The sequence below is a fragment of the Canis lupus genome, chromosome 7, assembly GCF_048164855.1.
Source record: "Canis lupus baileyi chromosome 7, mCanLup2.hap1, whole genome shotgun sequence".
NCBI classification, from domain to species: domain Eukaryota; kingdom Metazoa; phylum Chordata; class Mammalia; order Carnivora; family Canidae; genus Canis; species Canis lupus.
The window spans coordinates 48,368,416-48,388,315 of NC_132844.1; the positions used below are offsets into that span (position 1 = coordinate 48,368,416).

Consider the following 19,900-nt stretch of genomic DNA (forward strand, 5'->3'; position numbering starts at 1 on the left):
TTTCATTCATAGACATTAGTCAAGATTTTATTCATTTCATATTTACTATGCAACTATGAGCCTCCTACCTTATTCCCCCCGTTTTTATTTGTGAATGTATAAATGCTTGTAACCCTTACCTTGGAACTAGAAGGCACTAACTTTAGCTTTCAAACTTGCTTTGTAAATTGCCCCATTTAGAAATGGTGGAAATATTTTCCACTATCTGAATAATAATGAACAATGCTGCTCAGTGATTTATAACTCTAAGAGCTTTATAATTTGATTTATGAACAGCTCAGTTTTTCCATTGGCAGTTCATACAACTATGAGTAAATTTTCTGGCCAAATGACTCAGTTTGTTGCTGGATGACTAATCTCACACTCTGTTAGAAACAACATAAATGAATTCTATTTGCTAGTGAATAATAAATGATTACTTTCCAAAAACTGTCTGTAAAGCATTATAGAGTAGATGAATTCAATTACATTGACTTTTTTTTTTTAAACTCTCAGACTCAGTAGACATTTTTGAGAAGCCTGTAATGTTCATAAAAAAGAACATTTCCCCCCACCCTTAACAGCATTATTCTGGATCCTACAACCCATAGCACAACAAATTCTAATTAAGCTCTAAAATTTCTAAAATGTTACAAGAACGATTTGGAATAATTCAGTTGAAGTATTTTCTTTTACAAATATGCCTTTAAGTTGTTTTAAAAGTTTTTATTGTGGTAAAATGAATATAAAGTCCTTTCACAGGGAATATTTGCTGAAAATAATATTTGCAAATAATAATTATTTTTCCTTGAAAAAAAAAAAACAAAATTTAAAAAGACAATTGTGATCCATCCAAGGTTACCAGCCGAAACTCAGTAGGATTTATTTCTAAAAACTTATTGCTGGGATGCCTGGGTGGCACAGCAGTTGAGCATCTGCCTTTGGCTCAGGGCATGATCCTGGAGTTCTGGGGTCAAGTCCCACATCGGGCTCCCTGTATGGAGCCTGCTTCTTCCTCTGCCTATGTCTCTGCCTCTCTCTCTCTCTCTCGGTGTCTCTCATGAATAAATAAATAAAATCTTAAAAAAATTATTGCTAAAACCATTCTTACCTAAACTTTTTGTTTTTAAGGGGATAATATTTCAATGTAATGTCATTGTGTAATTACCAGTTTGAAAATATACTCATTTCCATTTAGGTTTATAATAAAAGCTTACAGATAATTTGGGCTATATTCCAAGGTATTCCTTATCTTTCCCTAAAAATCATTCTGTCTGAGGGTTAGTAGCCAGGGTTGGTGGGGAGGAGACCATGGGCAGAAAGCCATCCTAACTACTCAGGGTTAGTGTTAACTGCATAATGAAAAGCCCCTGGAGAGCAGAAAGAACCCATCTGGGGGACTGCAGGTATGTTAAAACAAACAGCTGGGTATCTGGGTGGCTCAGTGGTTGAGCGTCTGCCTTCAGCTCAGGGCCTGATCCCGGGGTCCTGGGATCGAGTCCCACATTGGGCTCCCCCAGGGGAGCCTGCTTCTTCCTCTGCCTATGTCTCTGCCTCGTTCTCTGTGTCTCACATGAATAAATAAAATCTTAAAAAACAAAGTGCTAAACTATAAATGCCTAGAAGAATGCCCTCTTCTCTCCTCTCTTTAACTCTTAATTTCTCTCCCACTGCTGGTTTTATCAAGCTCTCTGGAACTTAAAGTAACCCTATCTTGATTTAAAAAAAAACAAAAAAAAAAACAGAAAAGCCATTACTTAGGCTTTAAGCACAGTTCTACTCATCTCTTTTAGATGAATTAGCTTTTAGAGTTAGAACTTAACTTTTAGAGTTAAATTTCTCCAAAGATTGTGGACAGAGGCTCTCTCCTGTTTTCACCTCCTACTCTCTCTTCAACCTGTTAATGTCTGGTTTTAGCCTCCCCACTAGGATGAATCAGCTTTCTGGAAGGTTTCCAGAGGTCTCCTAGTCACGGGTCCTCAGTCCTTGCACACCTTAACCTTACATTTGTGCCTCTGTTCTAGTAAGCCACTACACTGGAACACTTCCCACTTGGGCTTCCATAGGCTTGTTTTCTGCTGGCCTTCTCTAGTCCACAAATGGAAGTCATCTCCAAAGTTCCAATTCCAATTCTCCATGTAGTTTCTTTTTTTTTATTATTATTTTTTAAGATTTTATTTATTTATTCATGAGAATACACAGAGGAGAGAGAGAGAGGCAGAGACACAGGCAGAGGGAGAAGCAGGTTTCATGCAGGAAGCCTGACGTGGGACTCGATCCAGGGTCTCCAGGATCACACACCCTGGGCTGCAGGCGGTGCTAAACCGCTGAGTCACCGGGGCTGCCCCCAATTCTCCGTGTAGTTTCTCTTCCTTAGTCATTTTGTCCATTTCCATGACCTCAATAATAATTCATGTTGGTGACACCCAGTCTATATCTGGTTCTGACCTCTCCACCCATGTTTCCATGGGCTTGCTGGGTAATCTCACATATAGATATCCTTCCAACACCTCTGTCTCCATGGGTATTAGACTTAGCTTGTCATATTTTCCTTCAGGACTGTCCTTCCATTCCAGCTCAAGGCTTGAGTCATCTTCATTTCCTCTCTTTTTCTCAGTTGGTCACTACATGGATTAGGGTGGAGCCTTCTTTTCTTTCCAACCCATAAATTAGGAATTTGTGCCACAACTTCCAATCTCTAGAGAAATACTGCAGCTTCTTTGTATTAAAAGCCCCTTACTCACTCTTACTTTGGGAGGTGAATAACTCAGTGATGGGGGATTCAGGGAGGGCCTTCCAGCCACTATTGGGTAGGGCTGATGTATGAAAGGTCCCCTTCTCACATATGGTCCTGTCTCTTGCTCCATCCTGCGGCAAGCCCTGTGGGTGGGAGAGTGTCAGGCTCTTTACAACCTCTGGTCTCCAGCAAAGAAGTAGTATCCTGGTGCGCTGGTGCTGGGACTGCCTGTAGTTCTTCAGCTGTGACTGGGTGGTACACAGATTTAGGGGAAAAGCAATAAGATGTCCCATTTTGACCTTGAATCTAACTCATGTTCTTCAATCTGAATTTACCCTGAATAAAGTTTTTTATTTATTTATTTATTTATTTATTTATTTATTTATTTATTTAAAAGTTAATATTTCAATCTCATTTTGGTTCCTCAGGTATATTCTCAATTTGGTTGAGAAGCCAAAGGGAATAAGGGCTGCATGATGGATCATTTTCTACATGCCTGATACCAAACACTCTTCACCATTTTTATAAACTCATTTGTCTTCCCTTGGATGATAATGCTAACTCACTGTCATAAAAAGTCAAAAACTAATCTATCCTTTTCCATCTTTATTGTTTTTCATATGAAACATTTGCCTTTTAAAAAAGATTTTATTTACTTATTCATGAGAGAGAAAGAGGCAGAGACACAGGCAGAGGGAGAAGCTGGCTCCATGCAGGGAGCTGGGCGTGGGACTCGACCATCAGTCTCCAGGGTCACACCCATGCCTGAAGGCGGTGCTAAACCGCTGAGCCACTGGGGCTGCCCCATATAAAACATCTGACCAAGGACCTTCCTTCTCCATCCCTACTGCCAAGCTTCAACTTTTTTGTGACTTTGATACAATGTCAATTATTCTTTGTAATAAAAACTTAGCAGAAAGAAAAATATAGGAATTCTACTAAATTAACTTCCAAAAAGGATTGATTGGTTGATTTAATATTTATTAAATTCCATAATGCATTAGCATCACATAAACACACAGAAAGAAGCAATTAAAAACCTGCCATTATTTGGATATGGAAATATAAATTAGTAACAAATCAGAAAATAGCAATGGAACCTAAATACTAAAAATTCTTTCAATTATTTGGTTTCCTTATTATTAGTATCCTTGAGATAACTGATGTAAAGAGTAGGCGTTAATGCATTTAAAAAAAAAAAATCTACAATTCTACTGCACAGCAGTTAAGGCATTTGCCTGCCAAGGGAGATAAATGATGTTCTTGCGTGTACTTGAAACTTATAAATGGCTGCAGCAAGACACAGGATGGTAGCAACTGTGCTAAAGTAAGAGCTCAGAAAACTATAATTGCTATTTAGTTGCTTTTTGTTGTTAAAAATGCAGAGTTTGGAACAAATTGGATACTATGCCGTGTTTGTGGTCTTAGACACATTTCAAGGATATTTTGGCCATTTTAGCTCACTCACAAATTTTAGTTAGTGGGAAAGTATACAGTAAAAATGACCTTCCTAAATTCTATTAGTTATTTCTGCCAATGTTTGTAGAAGGTTAGTTCAGTTTTGTTGTTGTTTTAAATTATTCTCCCAGGCCACTGGGAGTCAATGCAGTAAATAATTCTTCCTTTCTTGATGTGCCACACATTGCCAACTCTCAGGATTCTCTTCAATACTCCTGCACAATGCACAGGAATACAGTCTCTCACTGCAGTGGGCTGCAGTAGTAGGAGACCTTTGAGCAATGTGAACATGATGCAGTGCTACCTGGCTGACCCTGGGCGCCAGGGACCTATGAAGTCCATCCTGACTTGTAGTGCAGCCTATTCTTTGACTTTCAACATTCTCACCATATACAGTATCTGCAAGCAAGGTCCTTGCATCTTCAGACCGAAACAACGGAATATGATGCAACATGTCAACAACTTGAATGTTTATTTTGCTTTAGGAAACAACCTGTACATAAGAAAATTTCATCCATGGCTTCCCACATTTATGAATCTGGCCTTTAGGAAACACAGCAGGCAATGCCTTTTTGAGTTTCCTTTAACGGTCACACATGGCAATATAATTCAAGGCCTTGAAAACGTCAGTGGTTAAGCTTTTATGCAGAGTCGTACGGTTGATTTTGTATAGTTAGAAAACAATACTGATTTTGAGATCCTACAAGCAAACCCAACTTAAGTATTGCCATCTATTCTTTAAATGCTTTTCAGAATTTTACAGATTACTTTTTCTTATGACAATTTCTTCAGTATCTTAAATATTCCAAAGCAAGAGTCCACCTCGTAGTTATTAGAAGCCACAAATGCAACAATGTGCAACTTTAGGTCACTATAATGGCAGTTGCCTTATGCCGGTAAATAAAACGAAACAAGCAAAACCCAGCTCTTCTCCCCGCCCCCCCTCCCCGGGGAATGCCTGCATTGCCTCGGGAGCAGCATAACGCGGTACAGTACCCGGCCGGCCAAGGCCAACACATGCCGCAGACTGCAGCCGCAGCGGCTTCCGGGCCAGGTGGCAGTGGCTGTCCGCAGAAAGGCACACTGCAGCGCTCCCGCCACACCTTCTGCGTTGGCACCGCACCAGAGGCCACTGTAAGATCTCCTGGCCACCAACAATATACTTTTTTTTTTTTTTTTTTTTGCTGGTTATGAAGAAAGAGGAGGGGGGCAGGAGCGAATGTGTGCGGTTTGAGTGCGACAGAGCCGTATTTTCTCACACTCCCTAAAATATTTCCCCTCAAAATATTTACAAGACAATCTCCAACTTCCTTCATCTGCCAGTTCCCAAACCTGAAATTGCCTCTCTTCGAACGCACTTCGATGAGTCAAGGTTTGACGGTACACGCGTGGATGCAGGCGGGTCTAACGTGCCCGTTTCTCCGCCGAGAAACTGGCACCTCGTGTGGGGGTGTTAACAGCTTAGCTCTGCAGACGGGGCGTCCCGCTGGGGAGCGCCCCCGCCGTAGAGGGGCTTGGAGAGGTTGGGCCTCCCGTGTCCTGGAGAACCCCAATCCCCAGGGAAGGCCCTTCCCGGCGTTCACGCTTCGGCGTGCGAGGAACCCCCCCGCAAGCAATAGCTCACCCGGCTGCATCCTCCAAAGCCCCAACCTCGGGGCGGGGCGCGGGGAGGTGGAGGTGGGGGGAGCACCGCCTGCAGGCTCTCCCGCCGGCGCCTCACGGTTTCCCCCCTGGCTCCTTGGCGCCCCCTGTCGCCGGGCTCCCCCGCAATCGGCGCAGGGAGGCTGGAGAGGTGGCGGCCCCCGGGCGTCGGGGAGCGGAGAGGCGCGGGTCCCGGCACCCGCCGACCGCGCGGACTGGCGGGCGGCCCCGCGGGAGGGCGCTGGGCGCTCAGGCCCGGGCGCAGCCCGCCGCCGCCGCCGCCGCCGAAGCCGCCGCAGCCATGTCCGCGCGCCCGCGTTGCCGCAGCCCGGCCGTGATGTCATCAGGCGAGCCCCCGCCGCGGCGCCCCGTTCCCGCCCCCCGCGGGCCTCCGCCGCTGCAGCCCGGGCGCCGCGTCCCCGCCCCGACGCACGTGCGCCCGCTTCTGGGATGCCGAGGCCGGCGGCGGCCGCGGGACGATGCGCGGGAGCCGGGTGGCCGCGGCGGCAGCGCTGCTCCTCCTCCCAGCCGGCCGCGTCCCTGGCGGGGCTGCGCCCGGGGGCTGCGCGCGGACGGGGGCGGGGGCGCCCGGGGAGGGAGGGGGGAGGCTCCCCGCCGCCCAGTCGCTGCCTCGTCGCCGTCTGCTGAGTCATGGCAAGCGCTCCCCGCAGCCCCGGAGCGCTCGCATAGCGCGGCCGGCGCGGGCTGCGCAGCCATTGGGCCGGGCGCGGGGCCGCGAGCGCCGGGCCTGACGCGCCGAGCCGCGCTCGCCCGTGCCCGCCGCTCCGTGGAGCGCCCGGCGCGGCTGCCTGCGCCGCCGCCCTCCAGCCCCGCCGCCGAGCCGCCCCCGCCGCGCCCGCACCATGATCGCCGCGGCTTTCCTCGTCTTGCTGAGACCCTACAGCATCCAATGCGCCCTCTTCCTCTTGTTGCTTCTGCTGGGCACCATCGCCACCATCGTCTTCTTTTGCTGCTGGCACCGCAGGCTCCAGAAGGGGAGGCATCCGATGAAATCGGTCTTTTCGGGTCGCTCCAGGAGCCGAGGTGAGCCACGCCGCGGCGGGGTGCTTCGGGCTGGGAGGGACGTCTAAGCCAATTCGGAGAGCGAAGCGCGGCTCGCTCCCGTCCGCGCGGCGGCCCCTGCCCCCATCACTGCCCGCTCCGCCAGCCTGGGGCGCTTCTGCGTGCAACGCCCCTCTGCCCCTGTTTGCCCTCGCCTCCTTACCGTGACCCCCGGGCTGCACGGCCGCGACGACCGCGGGGATGCCCGGGGCCGGGAGGGGAGGCACCGACGCAGATTCCGAGGGTCAGTTTGCTAGAGCCCCAAGGGTCCCTGGAGCGGAATCCGGGGCTGCGGCATCCTCCCTTCGCCCACCCATCGCTGGAGCTTAGGGGTGAGAAAGTAAGGCAGGGAGAGCCGGGGCTCCCGCACTCTCCCAGAACTTTCCCTGAAACTTCTCGCGGAGAACTCCCCCGAGGGACCGGTGGCCTAGTAGCCTCCCCGCCCCACGGTGTGTCCCCGCCGCGTTCAAGGAGTCCGGGACGTGCCTTCCCGACCCTTGTCCCTCACGTAAGTCATTAGTAACTCGAAGAACAAGGAGTTAAATGAAGTCTCGTTTTTCTCTTTTCTCCCTAGATGCTGTTATGAGGTCCCACCACTTTCGTTCTGAGGTAATTTATTTAGCGCGCACGCTCAAGGTCAGAAGAAGTTCTCTTTCCTGAGTACCCATATTAACCATATGCGTGTTAAGAAACCAGTAGGGCATTGAAGGGCGAGCATGCTGCCCCCAAGCCGAAAGGAACGCTTATTTTTAAGCGATTCCCCAACACGGGTGCCCAGCAAATGAACGGTGTGGGCGAATCTCTGGTGTAGCGGAGCCGCTGGACCAGAGGGGGTAGAGACGGCCCGGCCCCCAAAGGCGCTACAGACCTTAGGAAACTTAGCCACCGGGTGGATCTCAGCTTCCTTTACGGTCTGGGGTTTGCCCGGGGAAGCTCTCCCGGTGCTGTCAGCTGCCTGGGGTTGTTCCCTTGGAGAGCCGAAGACAAGAGGAGAAAGAGGTCTTAGGAAGTTAGTGCCCAGCGACTTGATCCATATGCATTTCATCGTATGGTCTTTCAAGGTTACATTCCTGTTAACTCATAAAGCTGTCCGTGTTTTTTTGGGGGCCATCCGATGATTTTTGCAAGGTGATGGTGGTTATCTGGCTTTATCCGATGGTGTGTGCTGGTCTTTGCTCTCTGCGTGTGGACCATGCCTCTGTGAGCAGATGATGTGGGTGCAGTGATTGGGGCCGCTTGCTCTTGGACTGAGCCCCACTGGAGGTAGAACAAAACAAAAATCACAGGTTGTCTCTGGCCCAGCATTCCTTTATGAGTTTCCAGGCCAACCCCCCACTTAATGTGAGATAATTTTTCTCTCTTTTTAGGAGAGTTTCACACAGCCAGGCTTGGAGGTTACTGGTAACAATACTTGATGTGGTTTCCTCATTTTAGCAAAGACTTCATAGTTAGACACCCTTCATTTCCTTGCCATTTACCTGAGAAGTTATTTCACATTTTGTTTCACTAGTTAATCAGATGTTTTAATGGACTCTGGTGGCTTAAAAGCATTAACTGCATTATTATAGCGTCATTATAGTGTTGCACAGTGAGTAATTCTCCCGCATGTAGAACTCTGAAGGGTGAGAACTCTGTTCTCAATATAAGATACTTACGAGAATAACTAGTCAGATAATCAAGAGGTTCCTTTCCTGTCTTTACACTACCTAGTTGTGTGGTTTTGGGAAACGTTAACTTCTCAGCACCCCAGTTTCCCTATCTGAAAAATAGAAGCAGTAGTACCCTGCAGGGCTATAGTGGAAGGGGAATTTACAAGTAACTATGTAAAAAACCACACTAAGTTCAGAGAGAATATTTAGTACTGGGGAGCTAGTTATCATTGCATCTTGTAAAATTGATTTTAAAAATTGAATTAAAAAATTGGGAAATAAAAATCTTTGTGCAATTTGAAGTCTTAACTAATTAATTGAGATTTATGGGAAACAACATGAACCATGCCTGGTATGAAACATTTTTGGATATCTGATTAATAGAATAAACCCATTTAGATGTGACAAAAAATAAATAATGGTCAGAGTGCAAACATCAAAATTTAGGACTTTGATTTTAAAAAGAGATTACCAACTCCATACAGTTAAGTGATAGAATCAGAATAATCCTTTTATGGATTATCATATCAGCCATTAGGCATTTCAGCCAACACACAAACCAAAAAAATGAGGTAGGACTATCTTGTGTAGTTATCTGTGAGTGAAGCATTTGTCTTGAGCTTGCATTTGGTTAGGAAAGCTAGAAGCAGTTGTTTAAAGCTTTGGCTCATTTCATAAAATTCCTAGTCTAGTTTGACATCTTGTCTATACTTCGTGTTTGTCTCATCTGCTAGCCTATGAGCTCCTTGAGGACATGAAACATGTCTCTCTTGTTTAGGGCTGTCTCCCCACTGTCTGGTATATAGTGGGTTCTTAATTAATACTTATTGAATGAGTGAAAAATTTCTCAGTGTGTGCCAGTTCCCAGAATTGGCTCAGTAGAACTCAGAGTTGGGCAGCAAAGAAAAATGCACATTCTCAGGACTTTGCTTGGAATTCAACATTTACTGAATCTCTAGCTTTTAAAAATTGCCCTGGAGTTTGTGTTAGAAATTAAGTCACTAAGTGTAACAAAATGGATTTGGTTAGATTTTTTTTTTTTTGGTGTGCCTCGCTGACTCACTCGGTGGAGCATGCTGGTCTCGATCTCAGGATTGTGAGTTCCGGGCCCCACATTGGGTGCAGAGCTACTTAAAAAAAAAAGGAAAAAAAATTTTTTTTCTCGGGAAATTAAATACAATATTAGCTTAATTTTTTGATGAGTTACCTGTGTTCTTTTTGTACCAAATTTCTTTGAATAAACTACTCACTTATCTTGTAAGTGAAAATCCTGAGACTGTGTTGTATGAAGATGTCACATTTCTTCACTATTTTCTTCACTGTTTTATTTGTGGTAAAATATTTTTATGTCTTCCCTTGAGGAAAACGTTGGGAATTACTTTTTCGTCTCTTTTGATAAAAATGCTATTTCTTGAAGAATTTTCTCCTGGAGAAATATCTCCGAATTTTTTGGATTCTAGCGTTTTAAAAAATTAGAATTTGAGTAGCATAATGGATGTTCTTGTTGTTTCTTAGTAGTAGCTGCTGCAAAATATTTCTCAAAGAAAATGTTTTGATTTTTAGGCAAGTCATAATCATATTGATCTAAGAAGCTAGTGCCTTCCTCATTCTGATCTCAGTAAGTAGATAATTCACTTTCAGCATTTCCATAGTGGCCAAATGAGGAAAATGAGTTTAGGATATGCTGACTCATTTTGAAATGTAAAAGAGCTTTGGGAAAGCCCTTGAACATGTGAAGGAGTTTGTTAGCCCTGTGATGCTTTCATTGGCAGAGGATATTGCATCTGCTATCTACACACCCAGGAAGGAGTCCAACTGGACAGGAAAATTCAGGATGTTCCTTTCCAGGTAGTTAGAGAGATACTTGTCCAGGGAGGTGAACCATGGCATCAGAACCCACTCTGCTTTGTGAAGAAAGTCACATCTCTCCATCTGAGAAGCTCCAGCTTTGTTTTTCTTCACTACGTGTATAACAAACACAGTTCTTCAACATGCAGCAATTTCTTCCTCATGAAGCTAAAACTAAATACTATAGCTGTTTACAAGATATTTTGTAACTGTAACTGCCTACCAATGCTTTTGACTTTGACATACTTGTAAATTCATCTTTACTGGCTTTAATAGTCCTCTAAAATTTAATAAGAGCATGTGAGAATGTGAAAATAGTAACCCAGCCAGCAAGGGCTGAACACTGTAACTCCCAATTCATTGCCAGTTATAAGGACCCAATTAGATAGATAGAAATATGTGTTTTGTGTATGAATTTAAAGAACTTGTATAGTTTTTTTGTTCTTTGTCATAAATAGCTAATGAAGAGAAATGACTTCACACTGAAGTAGGACCCAGTTTAGACAGCAGGTGTTCAATCTGGGTATCTAAGAAGGGTGCTTTTCCTGAGGATTTATGTTTTATGCTGTGACTTTACACAATGGTTGACTGTTACCCTGGATTCCTGTGGTGAAAATCAGGCAGTGACAATCCTGATTTTAAGGGAATTTCAGAAAGTGATATAGGTAATTGAGGCACCATTAGATTTCAAGAAAGAGTCTTAGGAGTACTTCAGTGAAGACAATTATCATGCCCTTTGAGAATACCCCCGAGTGAACAGTGCTAAATGATCCCTATTCATCAGCTCAGTGGAATAAGGGAAGCCTTGTTTCACATAAGCAGGGGGAAGAGTGTGTTGTATGTCTATCAGGATTTGAGTAAGTATCTTCACTTCCCGTTTCAGGTAAAGGAGCCAAAAGAGTTAACTCAGGTTAAGCAGTTCCCAAAGAGTCACATAGCAAGATAAGGGCTAAGACAAGAATGCCCTGGCTACATTTTGTCTGCCTGGTGGTATTTAATTGTGTCACTCATAGCTCAGAGAATAATATGTCCAACATTCTCAATGAAAGAGATGAGCTAAGTCGAGTGAATTTTTAGTGGACATTTCTCTTAGAAAAGATTAATCCTTTAGGCTTTTCCAGTGATTATCCAAGTTATCCTAGATGAAAGGATGTTTCACACAAACTCTCTTGGCCTCATTATATTCCCAGAGAGTCCCTTTACCAAACCATGCAAGAATAGTCAGCAAAATAACTATATTTCATAGCTTCTTATTAAATCTGTATATTTCATTGAGAATTACCCAGTTTAATGGATTAGAGAAAATGATAGTTTATTATTTAGCTCTCTTTTATAGTTGTGTTATCTTTATAAATAAATAAATTCTTTGCTTAGAGTTAAATTCTAGGTCTAAATTAATTTATATTAATTAAATCAGTCATAAATTGAACTCTACCCATGATACAGTATTCATTTAGCTTCATTCAATTATTTTCAAAATAAACGAATTTACTTTTTTGTTCCATACAAAGTCTGATGTTAGATAGTAGGGCTAACAAAAGGTCTGAGGTATAGCCCCTGCCCTTGACGATTACTTCTAGGTCATTTCCAGTATCAGTGCTGAAATGTTATAGTTGCTGGTTTCTTCTGTTATGGTAACTGAACTGCTGTCCTGTTTCCAACTATGAATCACAAGTGTGGCAAGAGCATCAAAGGCCAAGATATACAAGTACAGCTAATAACATTTGTATAAAAGATAAATTCACCCTGTTCACAGAGCTTTAATATGCCAGAGTTACCACTACCATATAATTTATCTTTACTTTAGATACATGGCAACAAAACAGAATGCTAAAAGAAAATAAAAAAACAAGGAAGAATAGAAACCCACTTCCCCCCCCAAGCAATCCAAGCCAATTAAATGCAATCTAGATGAAAGTTGAAATAAGAGCTTTTCCAGAGGAGTTTGAATCTTTGTATTCTTAAGTCTCAAGAATGACTCTTTTTGAGATTTGGATTATAAAATAGAACCAGGCTAATTATAGGTCTTGGTTTAATGAAAGGTTTATAAGAATAAGGTTCAGAATCCTGATTTTGGGTTCCAGCTGTGCCACTAACTGTGAGATCTTGGTCGAGTCTCTTGTGTCTCTGAGACTTAGAGTTGGTGTTCACTGCTAACGTGAAGATGATCACTGAAGCACCTTCCAGAAGTAATAGCCATGTTTGTCCTATGGGCAAAGTATCATGCTAAAAAGACATCATGTAAAACATGATTCCTGCCTTCTGAGAGATTAAGGCAGGTAAAGATGAGGATATAATTAATAAAAATACCAAGTAACAAATTATGTATAGAAAAGGAATGGTTCGAATAGTTGTGAAGAAATGACTGCTTCTAGCTGAGGTGATCAGAAAAGCCTTCCAAGAGGCAGTGATATTTATGCTGAAGCATGCATGTTGGGTAGTATCTGTCTAGACAGAGAAGGAATGAGACCAACCCCCCAGCAGAACACATGAGACAGGCAAAGATTTAGGAAGCAGATGATTGTTTTCCGAGCTCAGGATATATCAACATTGAGTAGAAAAAAGGGTAAGGATAAGTGAGTACTAGCTACAATAAAAATATATTTTGTATACTACTTGAGAGTTGGCAAAGGCCTTTGACATAACATTATTTCATTTGAAAACTTTAGGAGGTCACTGCTATGATCCCTCTCAGGAGAAGCAAAAAAAAAAAAAATCATTTTTTGGTTTCTTTTCTGGCACCTACAATGAAACAGCCTGATAACTCTTTTTTCATTCTTAAGAAGAATGGGGAGTCATGTCCACTGCTGCAGAGGGTGAGATGTGGGAGAATGACTGGATCTGGGCCTTTCTGGTTGCCCTGAAGCTGTGCATTTGCACGATAGCTTGTTTTTCAGAATACCATGGATACAATGTTTTTCAGGTCCAATGCTCAAGGATAATTGGGCTGTATTTTGACTTCAGACCCCGTATGTCCAGGGATTTGTGACATCCTGCTCATGTGTTCAGTGTGGTCATTACAAATCCTAATGCAAAGTAGAATAAATTTGCAGGTAATTTGTTATGAACAAGATGGTTTTTTTTTTATCAGCTTTGAAACATATTAGTTTTTTAAGGTAATCAAAATATATCTCTGCTTTTAAACTTCTTCCTTGTAAATCTGTCTCCCGTGAAAGTTATTCTAGGTGTTTGTGTCCTCAAATCCTCAAACCTACTCTCTCACCCTTGGCCACTCCTAACTCACAGAGAACATCAGTGCCATGAAGCAATAGCAGTTTAAACTTTTTTGTCCCTACAAACTAAATGTATTTCAAACTTACCTCTCAGTGCAATAGAAAACACATCTGTCCTCCATTCTAATATTTCATGCTTATGTTGTGAATTCCTCTTCTTACCAACTCTTGGAGATGTTGTTCCATGAATCATCCTTTCCTCTTTTATTGTCTATTGCTCCCTCATTGCAGGCTCCTGTCTCTAATACATAAGCATCATATGTGTTATCTTTTTTAAAAATTTAAACTTGATTTAATTAACATATACTATATTATTAGTTTCAGAGGTAGAATTCAGTGATTCATCAGTTGCATACAATACCCAGTGCTCATGACATCCAATGCCCTCCTTAATGCCCATTACCCAGTTACCCCATCCCTCCACTTACCTCCCCTCCAGCAACCCTCAGCTTATTCCCTAGAATTAAGAGTCTCTGGTTTGCCTCCCTTTCGGTTTCCCTCTTATTTTATTTTTCCTTCCCTTACCCTATGTTCATCTGTTTGTTTCTTAAATTCCACATAGGAGTGAAATCATATGATATTAGTCTTTGATGGACTTACTTCACTTAGAATTACACCTTTTAGTTCCATCCATGCTGTTGCAAATGGCAAGATTTCATTCTTTTTGATGGATGGCTAAGTAATATTCCATTGTATGTATATACCACATCTTCTTTATCCATTCATCCCTCAGTGGATATTTGACCTTTTCCACAGTTTGGCAATTATAGGCACTGCTGCTATAAACATTGGGCCCCTTCAAATTACTATGTTTGTATCCTTTGGATAAATACCTAGTAGTACAATTGCTGGGTTGTAGGGTAGCTCTATTTTCATCTTTTTGAAGAACCTCCATACTGTTTTCCAGAATGGTTGCTATGTGCTGTCTTTTGCAAACAATACAGGGATGCCTGGGTGGCTCAGCGGTTGAGCATCTGCCTTTAGCTCAGGGTGTGATCCTGGGGTCCTGGGATTGAGTCCCGCATTGGGCTCCCTGCAAGGAGCCTGCTTCTCCCTCTGCCTGTGTCTCTGCCTCTCTGTGTCTCTCATAAGTAAATAAGCTTTTAAAATCTTAAAACAAAACAATACAAACCTCCCTATACCACCAGCTCTTCTGGCAGGGAAAGTTTCCTGAGAACGATTCTTTGTCATGTTCTGTTCCTTACCTCTCATTTTTTCCCTCAGCTTTGTGTAATCTGGCTTCTGCCACTGCTACTTAAAATCACTCACTCTTGGGCACCTGGGTGGCTTAGTCGGTTAAGCGTGTACCTTTGCCCTTCTTGGGGTCCTAGGATTGAGCTCCACATTGGACTCCCTGCTCAGAGGGGAGTCTGCTTCTCCTTCTGCCCCTCTCCCTGGCTCATGTTCGTTCTCTCTCTCACATACAAAAATAAATAAAATCTTTAAAAAGAAATCACTAATCAGTAATGATTTCCAAATTGTGAAATAAAGTATTTCAGTCTTTAACTTAATCAACATATCTTGTATTTGATTGACACTGTTGGCTGCTGATCCCTCTTTGAAACTTTTCTGACAAGTTTTTGGACAATACTCTTAATTTTGCTCCATTTTATGGCCGTGGTTTCTTCTGTTCCTGCACTGGATCCTTCTACCTAAATGTTGATATTCCCATGGTTCTGCCTTAGGCCTAATATTTTTAAACAACTTTATTGAGCTGTAATTCACATGCTGTACAGCTCACCTATTTAAAATATACAATTCAGTCAGTTTTAGTATATCTGCAAGGTTGTGCAACCATCACACAATTTAATTTTAGAACATTTTTATTACCCTCAAAAAGAACACCATACCTGTAAATAGTCACTCCTCCTTCCCCCCTCCCACTTCCATTCTCCATCCCCAACCCTAAGCAACCACTAACCTACTTTTTCTCTTAAAAGATGTATGGGGCTTCATTTTTGCCCACCCTATTTAAACTCTACTTGCAGGATCTAACCATACTTAGTGTTTTAATTTACCCACATATAATGATTACTCAGAAATCTGTATATCAAATTCAGACTTCACTCTTGACCTCAAGATACAGATAGTCAAGTGCTTTTCCCTCATTTTCACATGGAGGTACCATAGGGCATCTCAGACTGAACACTGAACTTGTCAGTCCTAAACTCTATCTGCCACTGTTTGGAGAGTGTCACTACCCTCACCCCCACCCTCTGCAGCTGCTCAAACTAGGAATCTGGAAGATATGACAGATCCCTTCCTGTCCATCCTGTCCCCTTTTAAATGTCTCTGAAGTCTGTCTTCCGTACTACACCCATTATGGTTACCTTGGTATAGACCCTTTAATAAGCCTCCAGAGCAGTCTGCCTGCTTCCTCATCTCCAATCCATACACACTAACTTAATAAGAATCATTCCAAGATCTCAATTCTTTTTTTTTAAGTCGTCTCTGTGCCAGACGTGGAGCCCAGCATGGGGCTTGAACTCACAACCCCAAGATCGAGACCTGAGCTGAGAGTTGGCCACCCAATGAACTGAGCCACCAAAGTGCCCCATAACATTTTTATTGGTCAAGGAGACATTCAGATTCAAGTAACCCCAACATAAAAATGGATTATTAATAAACAGGGATTTATATTCTCTCATAGCAAGAAGTCTAGAGATGCTGCAGGCTCTGCTTGAGCTTCTTGGCTGTAGGACGGCTGGCACAGCTCCAGACATGCTTAAATTCAAGGAAGGAAGCAGAGGAAGGAATAGAGCTAGCCAAGGAAGGATATTCATCAGGAAATCAAAATTTTGGGGCACCTGGGTGGCTCAGTGGTTGAGCATTTGCCTTTGGCTCAGGTCATGATCCCACAGTCCGGGAATCAGCTCCCACATTGGGCTCACCACAGGGAGCCCGCTTCTCCCTCTGCCTATGTCTCTGCCTTTCTGTGTCTCTCATGAATAAATAAATAAAATCTTTAAGGAAAATAAAGGAAATCAAACTTTTTGCCAGTAGCCTTTCCAGTTGGGTTTCTTGTTATACTTCACTGGTCAGAACTGTGTCGCAGGCCATCTGCAAGGGCAGCTTGGGATATGAGCTTTTATTTTTCGTAGCTTCTGTAGAAGAAGTAGTCAAGGGAGAAAGGGTTGGGTAAGCCGTATTCCTCTCCTACTTAAAATCCTTCAGTGGCTTCCCACTTCCTCCAAGATCAACTTTGTTTTATTTTTATTTTTAAGTAATCTCTGCACCCAACGAGGGGCTTGAACTTACAACCCTGAGATCAAGAGTGCGCACTCCAGGGCAGCCCGGGTGGCTCAGCGGTTTAGCGCCATCTTCGGCTCAGGGTATGATCCTGAAGACCTGGGATCGAGTCCTATGTCAGGCTCTCTCCATGGAGCCTGCTTCTCCCTCTGCCTGTGTCTCTGCCTCTCTCTCTTTCTCTGATGAATAAATAAGTAAAATCTTAAAAAAAAAAAAGAGTGCACACTCCACCACCTGAGCCAGCCAGGTGCCCCAAGTTTAACTTTCACGATATGACATCAGAATGATCCCTATCCTGATGTCCTAGTGATAGTTCTAGTATGACAATTTGAACACGTTTTTAATACTCCAGAAAGATCATGACCTTTTAGGATTATTATTTTTTTGTCCATGTTATTTCCAACTGAAAAGGCCTCTCTTTCTCTTCCATTCCTTTCATTGCCAACCCACTGCCAGCAGGAACAAAAAATATTGAGGCACAAAATGCTAACTCCTGACGTTCCTTCAAAACCTAATTCACAGGTCATTTCTTCCAGGAAACTTTCTTAGTTCTCTCTTCGTGATGATAATTAAGTTTTTTGTTCATCTCTTGTATAAGATTGTATCTTGAAAGTAGTCCAAATCCCTAGTTCTTAGCTCACTGTCTTGCACAGAATAAAGCTCAGTTAAATGTTTGATAAATGAATGAATACTTGATGTTTTATTTTAAAAAATTTATTAAGTTAATTTTTAAAAAAGATTATTTATTTATTTATTTATTTGACAGACAGCAAGAGTGAGAGAGATCGCAGAGGGAGAGAGAGAGAGGGAGAAGCAGACTTGCCGCTGAGCAGAAAGACTAATGTGGGGGTAGATCCCAGGGCCCCAGGATCATGACCTGAGGTGAAGGCAGAAGCTTAACAGACTGAGGCTCCCAGGCACGCTATTCTTCCTTCCTTTCTTTTTTTTTTTTTCATTTTAAAAGATTTTATTTATTCATTCATGAGAGACACAGAGAGAGGCAGAGACATAGGCAGAGGGAGGAGAGGCAGGCTCATACAGGAAGCCCAATGTGGAACTCGATCCCGGGACTCTGGGATCATGCCCTGAGCCGGAAGCAGATGCCCTACTACTGAGCCACCCAGGGGTCCCTAACCATCACGATCTTAAGAGAAAAGATGAGGGCAGTTTTAACGTGTAGTTTATGCATTATGCCAGGTGAGAACCAAATGTGGTTTGGTAATCTCTGTTCAACTAGTTTTGAGAAACGTGGTGGTAAATTTGAATAAAGAACATCAGAAATATCATATGTTGAGGTAAATATATAATACTATTTCCTTCCTTTTAATTTCTTGAAAATACATATAATTGTTTAGAGCACAAATTATGACATAGTCTTCTGGGATGTATGATGTGTATATATATATACAACTATAGTGTAGATAAGTACAGGGAAGTAAGTGGACTCACTATATATGATTGCAACGTTTTTATATTTTATATGAAGTGGTATATTAACTCTAAGTAGAATGAAAAGTTAAAGATGCACATTTTAATCCCCAGAGTAACTAATAAAAAATAATGCAAAGCCAATATATAAACCCAAATTGAATTCTAAAAGATACCCAAATGATCCAGAGAAGGAAGATATGAAGGAACAAAGGAATGAAAATCAGAGAGGAGAGGTGGAAAATAAAATCTAAACCGGTAGACCTCAATCCATATTATAATTGCATTAAATATTAATGTATTAAACACTCTGATTAAGAGACAGATTATCAGAATGGATACATAGAGAGACTTGACTGTATGCTATTTATAAGAGGTATACTTAAAGACCCGGTTAGATTGAGAGTGAATGGATGGAAAAGATAAGTGATGCATATGATAATCAAAAGAAGATTAGAGTGGCCATATTAATATCAGATGAAATAGATATGAAGACAGATATAAAGAGGGATGTTCCATTATGATAAAAGGGCTAATTGTTCTAGGAGACATAACCATAAATGTGTACATATCTAATTACAGAGCCTTAAAATGCATGGAGTAAAAATTATTGAAATTAAAGGAAGGAATAAGGGTGCCTGGCTGGCTCAGTTGGTAGATCATGTGACTCTTGATCTTGGTTGTAAGTTCAAGCTCTATGTTGGTTGTGGAGATTACTTAAAAAAACCAAAATCTTAAATCAGAATAGTGGGATGCAGCCAAAGCAGTGTTTAGTGGACAATATATAGCTTTAATTGTTTATAATAGAAAAAAAGAAATATCTAAATCCAACAAATTTTCAACTTTAAGAAGCTAGGGGATAAGTAGGGTGAAGTAAACACAAAGTAAGTAGAAGGAAGAAAATAATAAAAAGCAGACATCGATGAAGAGAAAACACATACAATAGAGAAAATTAACAAACCCAATATTGGTTCTTTGAAAATACCAACAAAATGTTTAAATGTCTAGGTAGACCAAGAAAGAAACACTGTCATGATACAGGGAGGAGAACTTGTAACTATAGAACCCACAGCCATTAAAAGAATGAGAGAATATTCTCTACAATTTTATGCCAAAAGACTTGACAACTAAGATGAAATGGACAAGTATTTATTTATAGCCCTTCAATTATCCATCCTGTGCATATTTCATCATTTCTTAGAACTTCTCTGACTCTCAAATCTTGAATTTTGAAATACCTCTCTATACACAACCTCCTGTCTCTGCACCTCATCATGCACTTAAAAAAAACGTAAAAAAAATTTTTTTTTAAGTAAACTCTACTCCACACATGGGGTTGGAACTTACAACTCCAAGATCAAGAGCCACATGCTCTCCTGACTGAGCCAGCCAGGTGCCCCTCATCTTGCGGTCCTATTGAGTTTCTGCCTTTATCAGTACCTCTGGTCCTAAATCTTACTTAGCTTTCAGTCTTATCAGCACTTTCTGACTACTTCACTTGCCTTTCTGCTCAGTGAGACCCTTAATCAACTGTATAGAGCAACTTTTACTGTTATCCTCTCTTTGCTCATGCAGTTACTTGCTCTGCCACCAGTGACTTTGACAGTTCCCAGACC

At 42.3% G+C, this 19,900-nt stretch overlaps 2 protein-coding genes across 26 annotated transcripts in view; one reads left to right on the top strand and one right to left on the bottom strand.

Annotated features, from left to right (window-relative positions):
* Positions 1–7,253, bottom strand: part of BEND6 (BEN domain containing 6) — a 59,557-nt gene extending 52,304 nt beyond the window's left edge. For 2 of the 7 annotated variants that reach the window (XM_072832534.1, XM_072832531.1), the window contains exon 1: positions 5,799–5,933. Coding sequence is in view for 1 of the 7 variants with exons in the window: in XM_072832537.1 (XP_072688638.1) it covers positions 5,799–6,159 (361 nt within the window). In the remaining 6 variants the exon portion in view is untranslated. Of the gene's footprint in view, positions 1–5,798; positions 6,347–6,677; positions 6,695–7,040 lie in introns of those variants that run through there. The other 5 variants (XM_072832535.1, XM_072832532.1, XM_072832537.1 and 2 more) reach the window with 5 other exon arrangements.
* DST (dystonin) overlaps positions 6,664–19,900 on the top strand; it is a 480,723-nt gene continuing 467,486 nt past the window's right edge. For 14 of the 19 annotated variants that reach the window (XM_072832497.1, XM_072832507.1, XM_072832502.1 and 11 more), the window contains exons 1-2: positions 6,664–6,859; positions 7,452–7,513. In XM_072832497.1, the coding sequence (XP_072688598.1) occupies positions 6,679–6,859; positions 7,452–7,513 (243 nt within the window). In that variant the 5' untranslated portion in view covers positions 6,664–6,678. The remainder of the gene's footprint in view (positions 6,860–7,451; positions 7,514–19,900) is intronic. The other 5 variants (XM_072832500.1, XM_072832506.1, XM_072832503.1 and 2 more) reach the window with 1 other exon arrangement.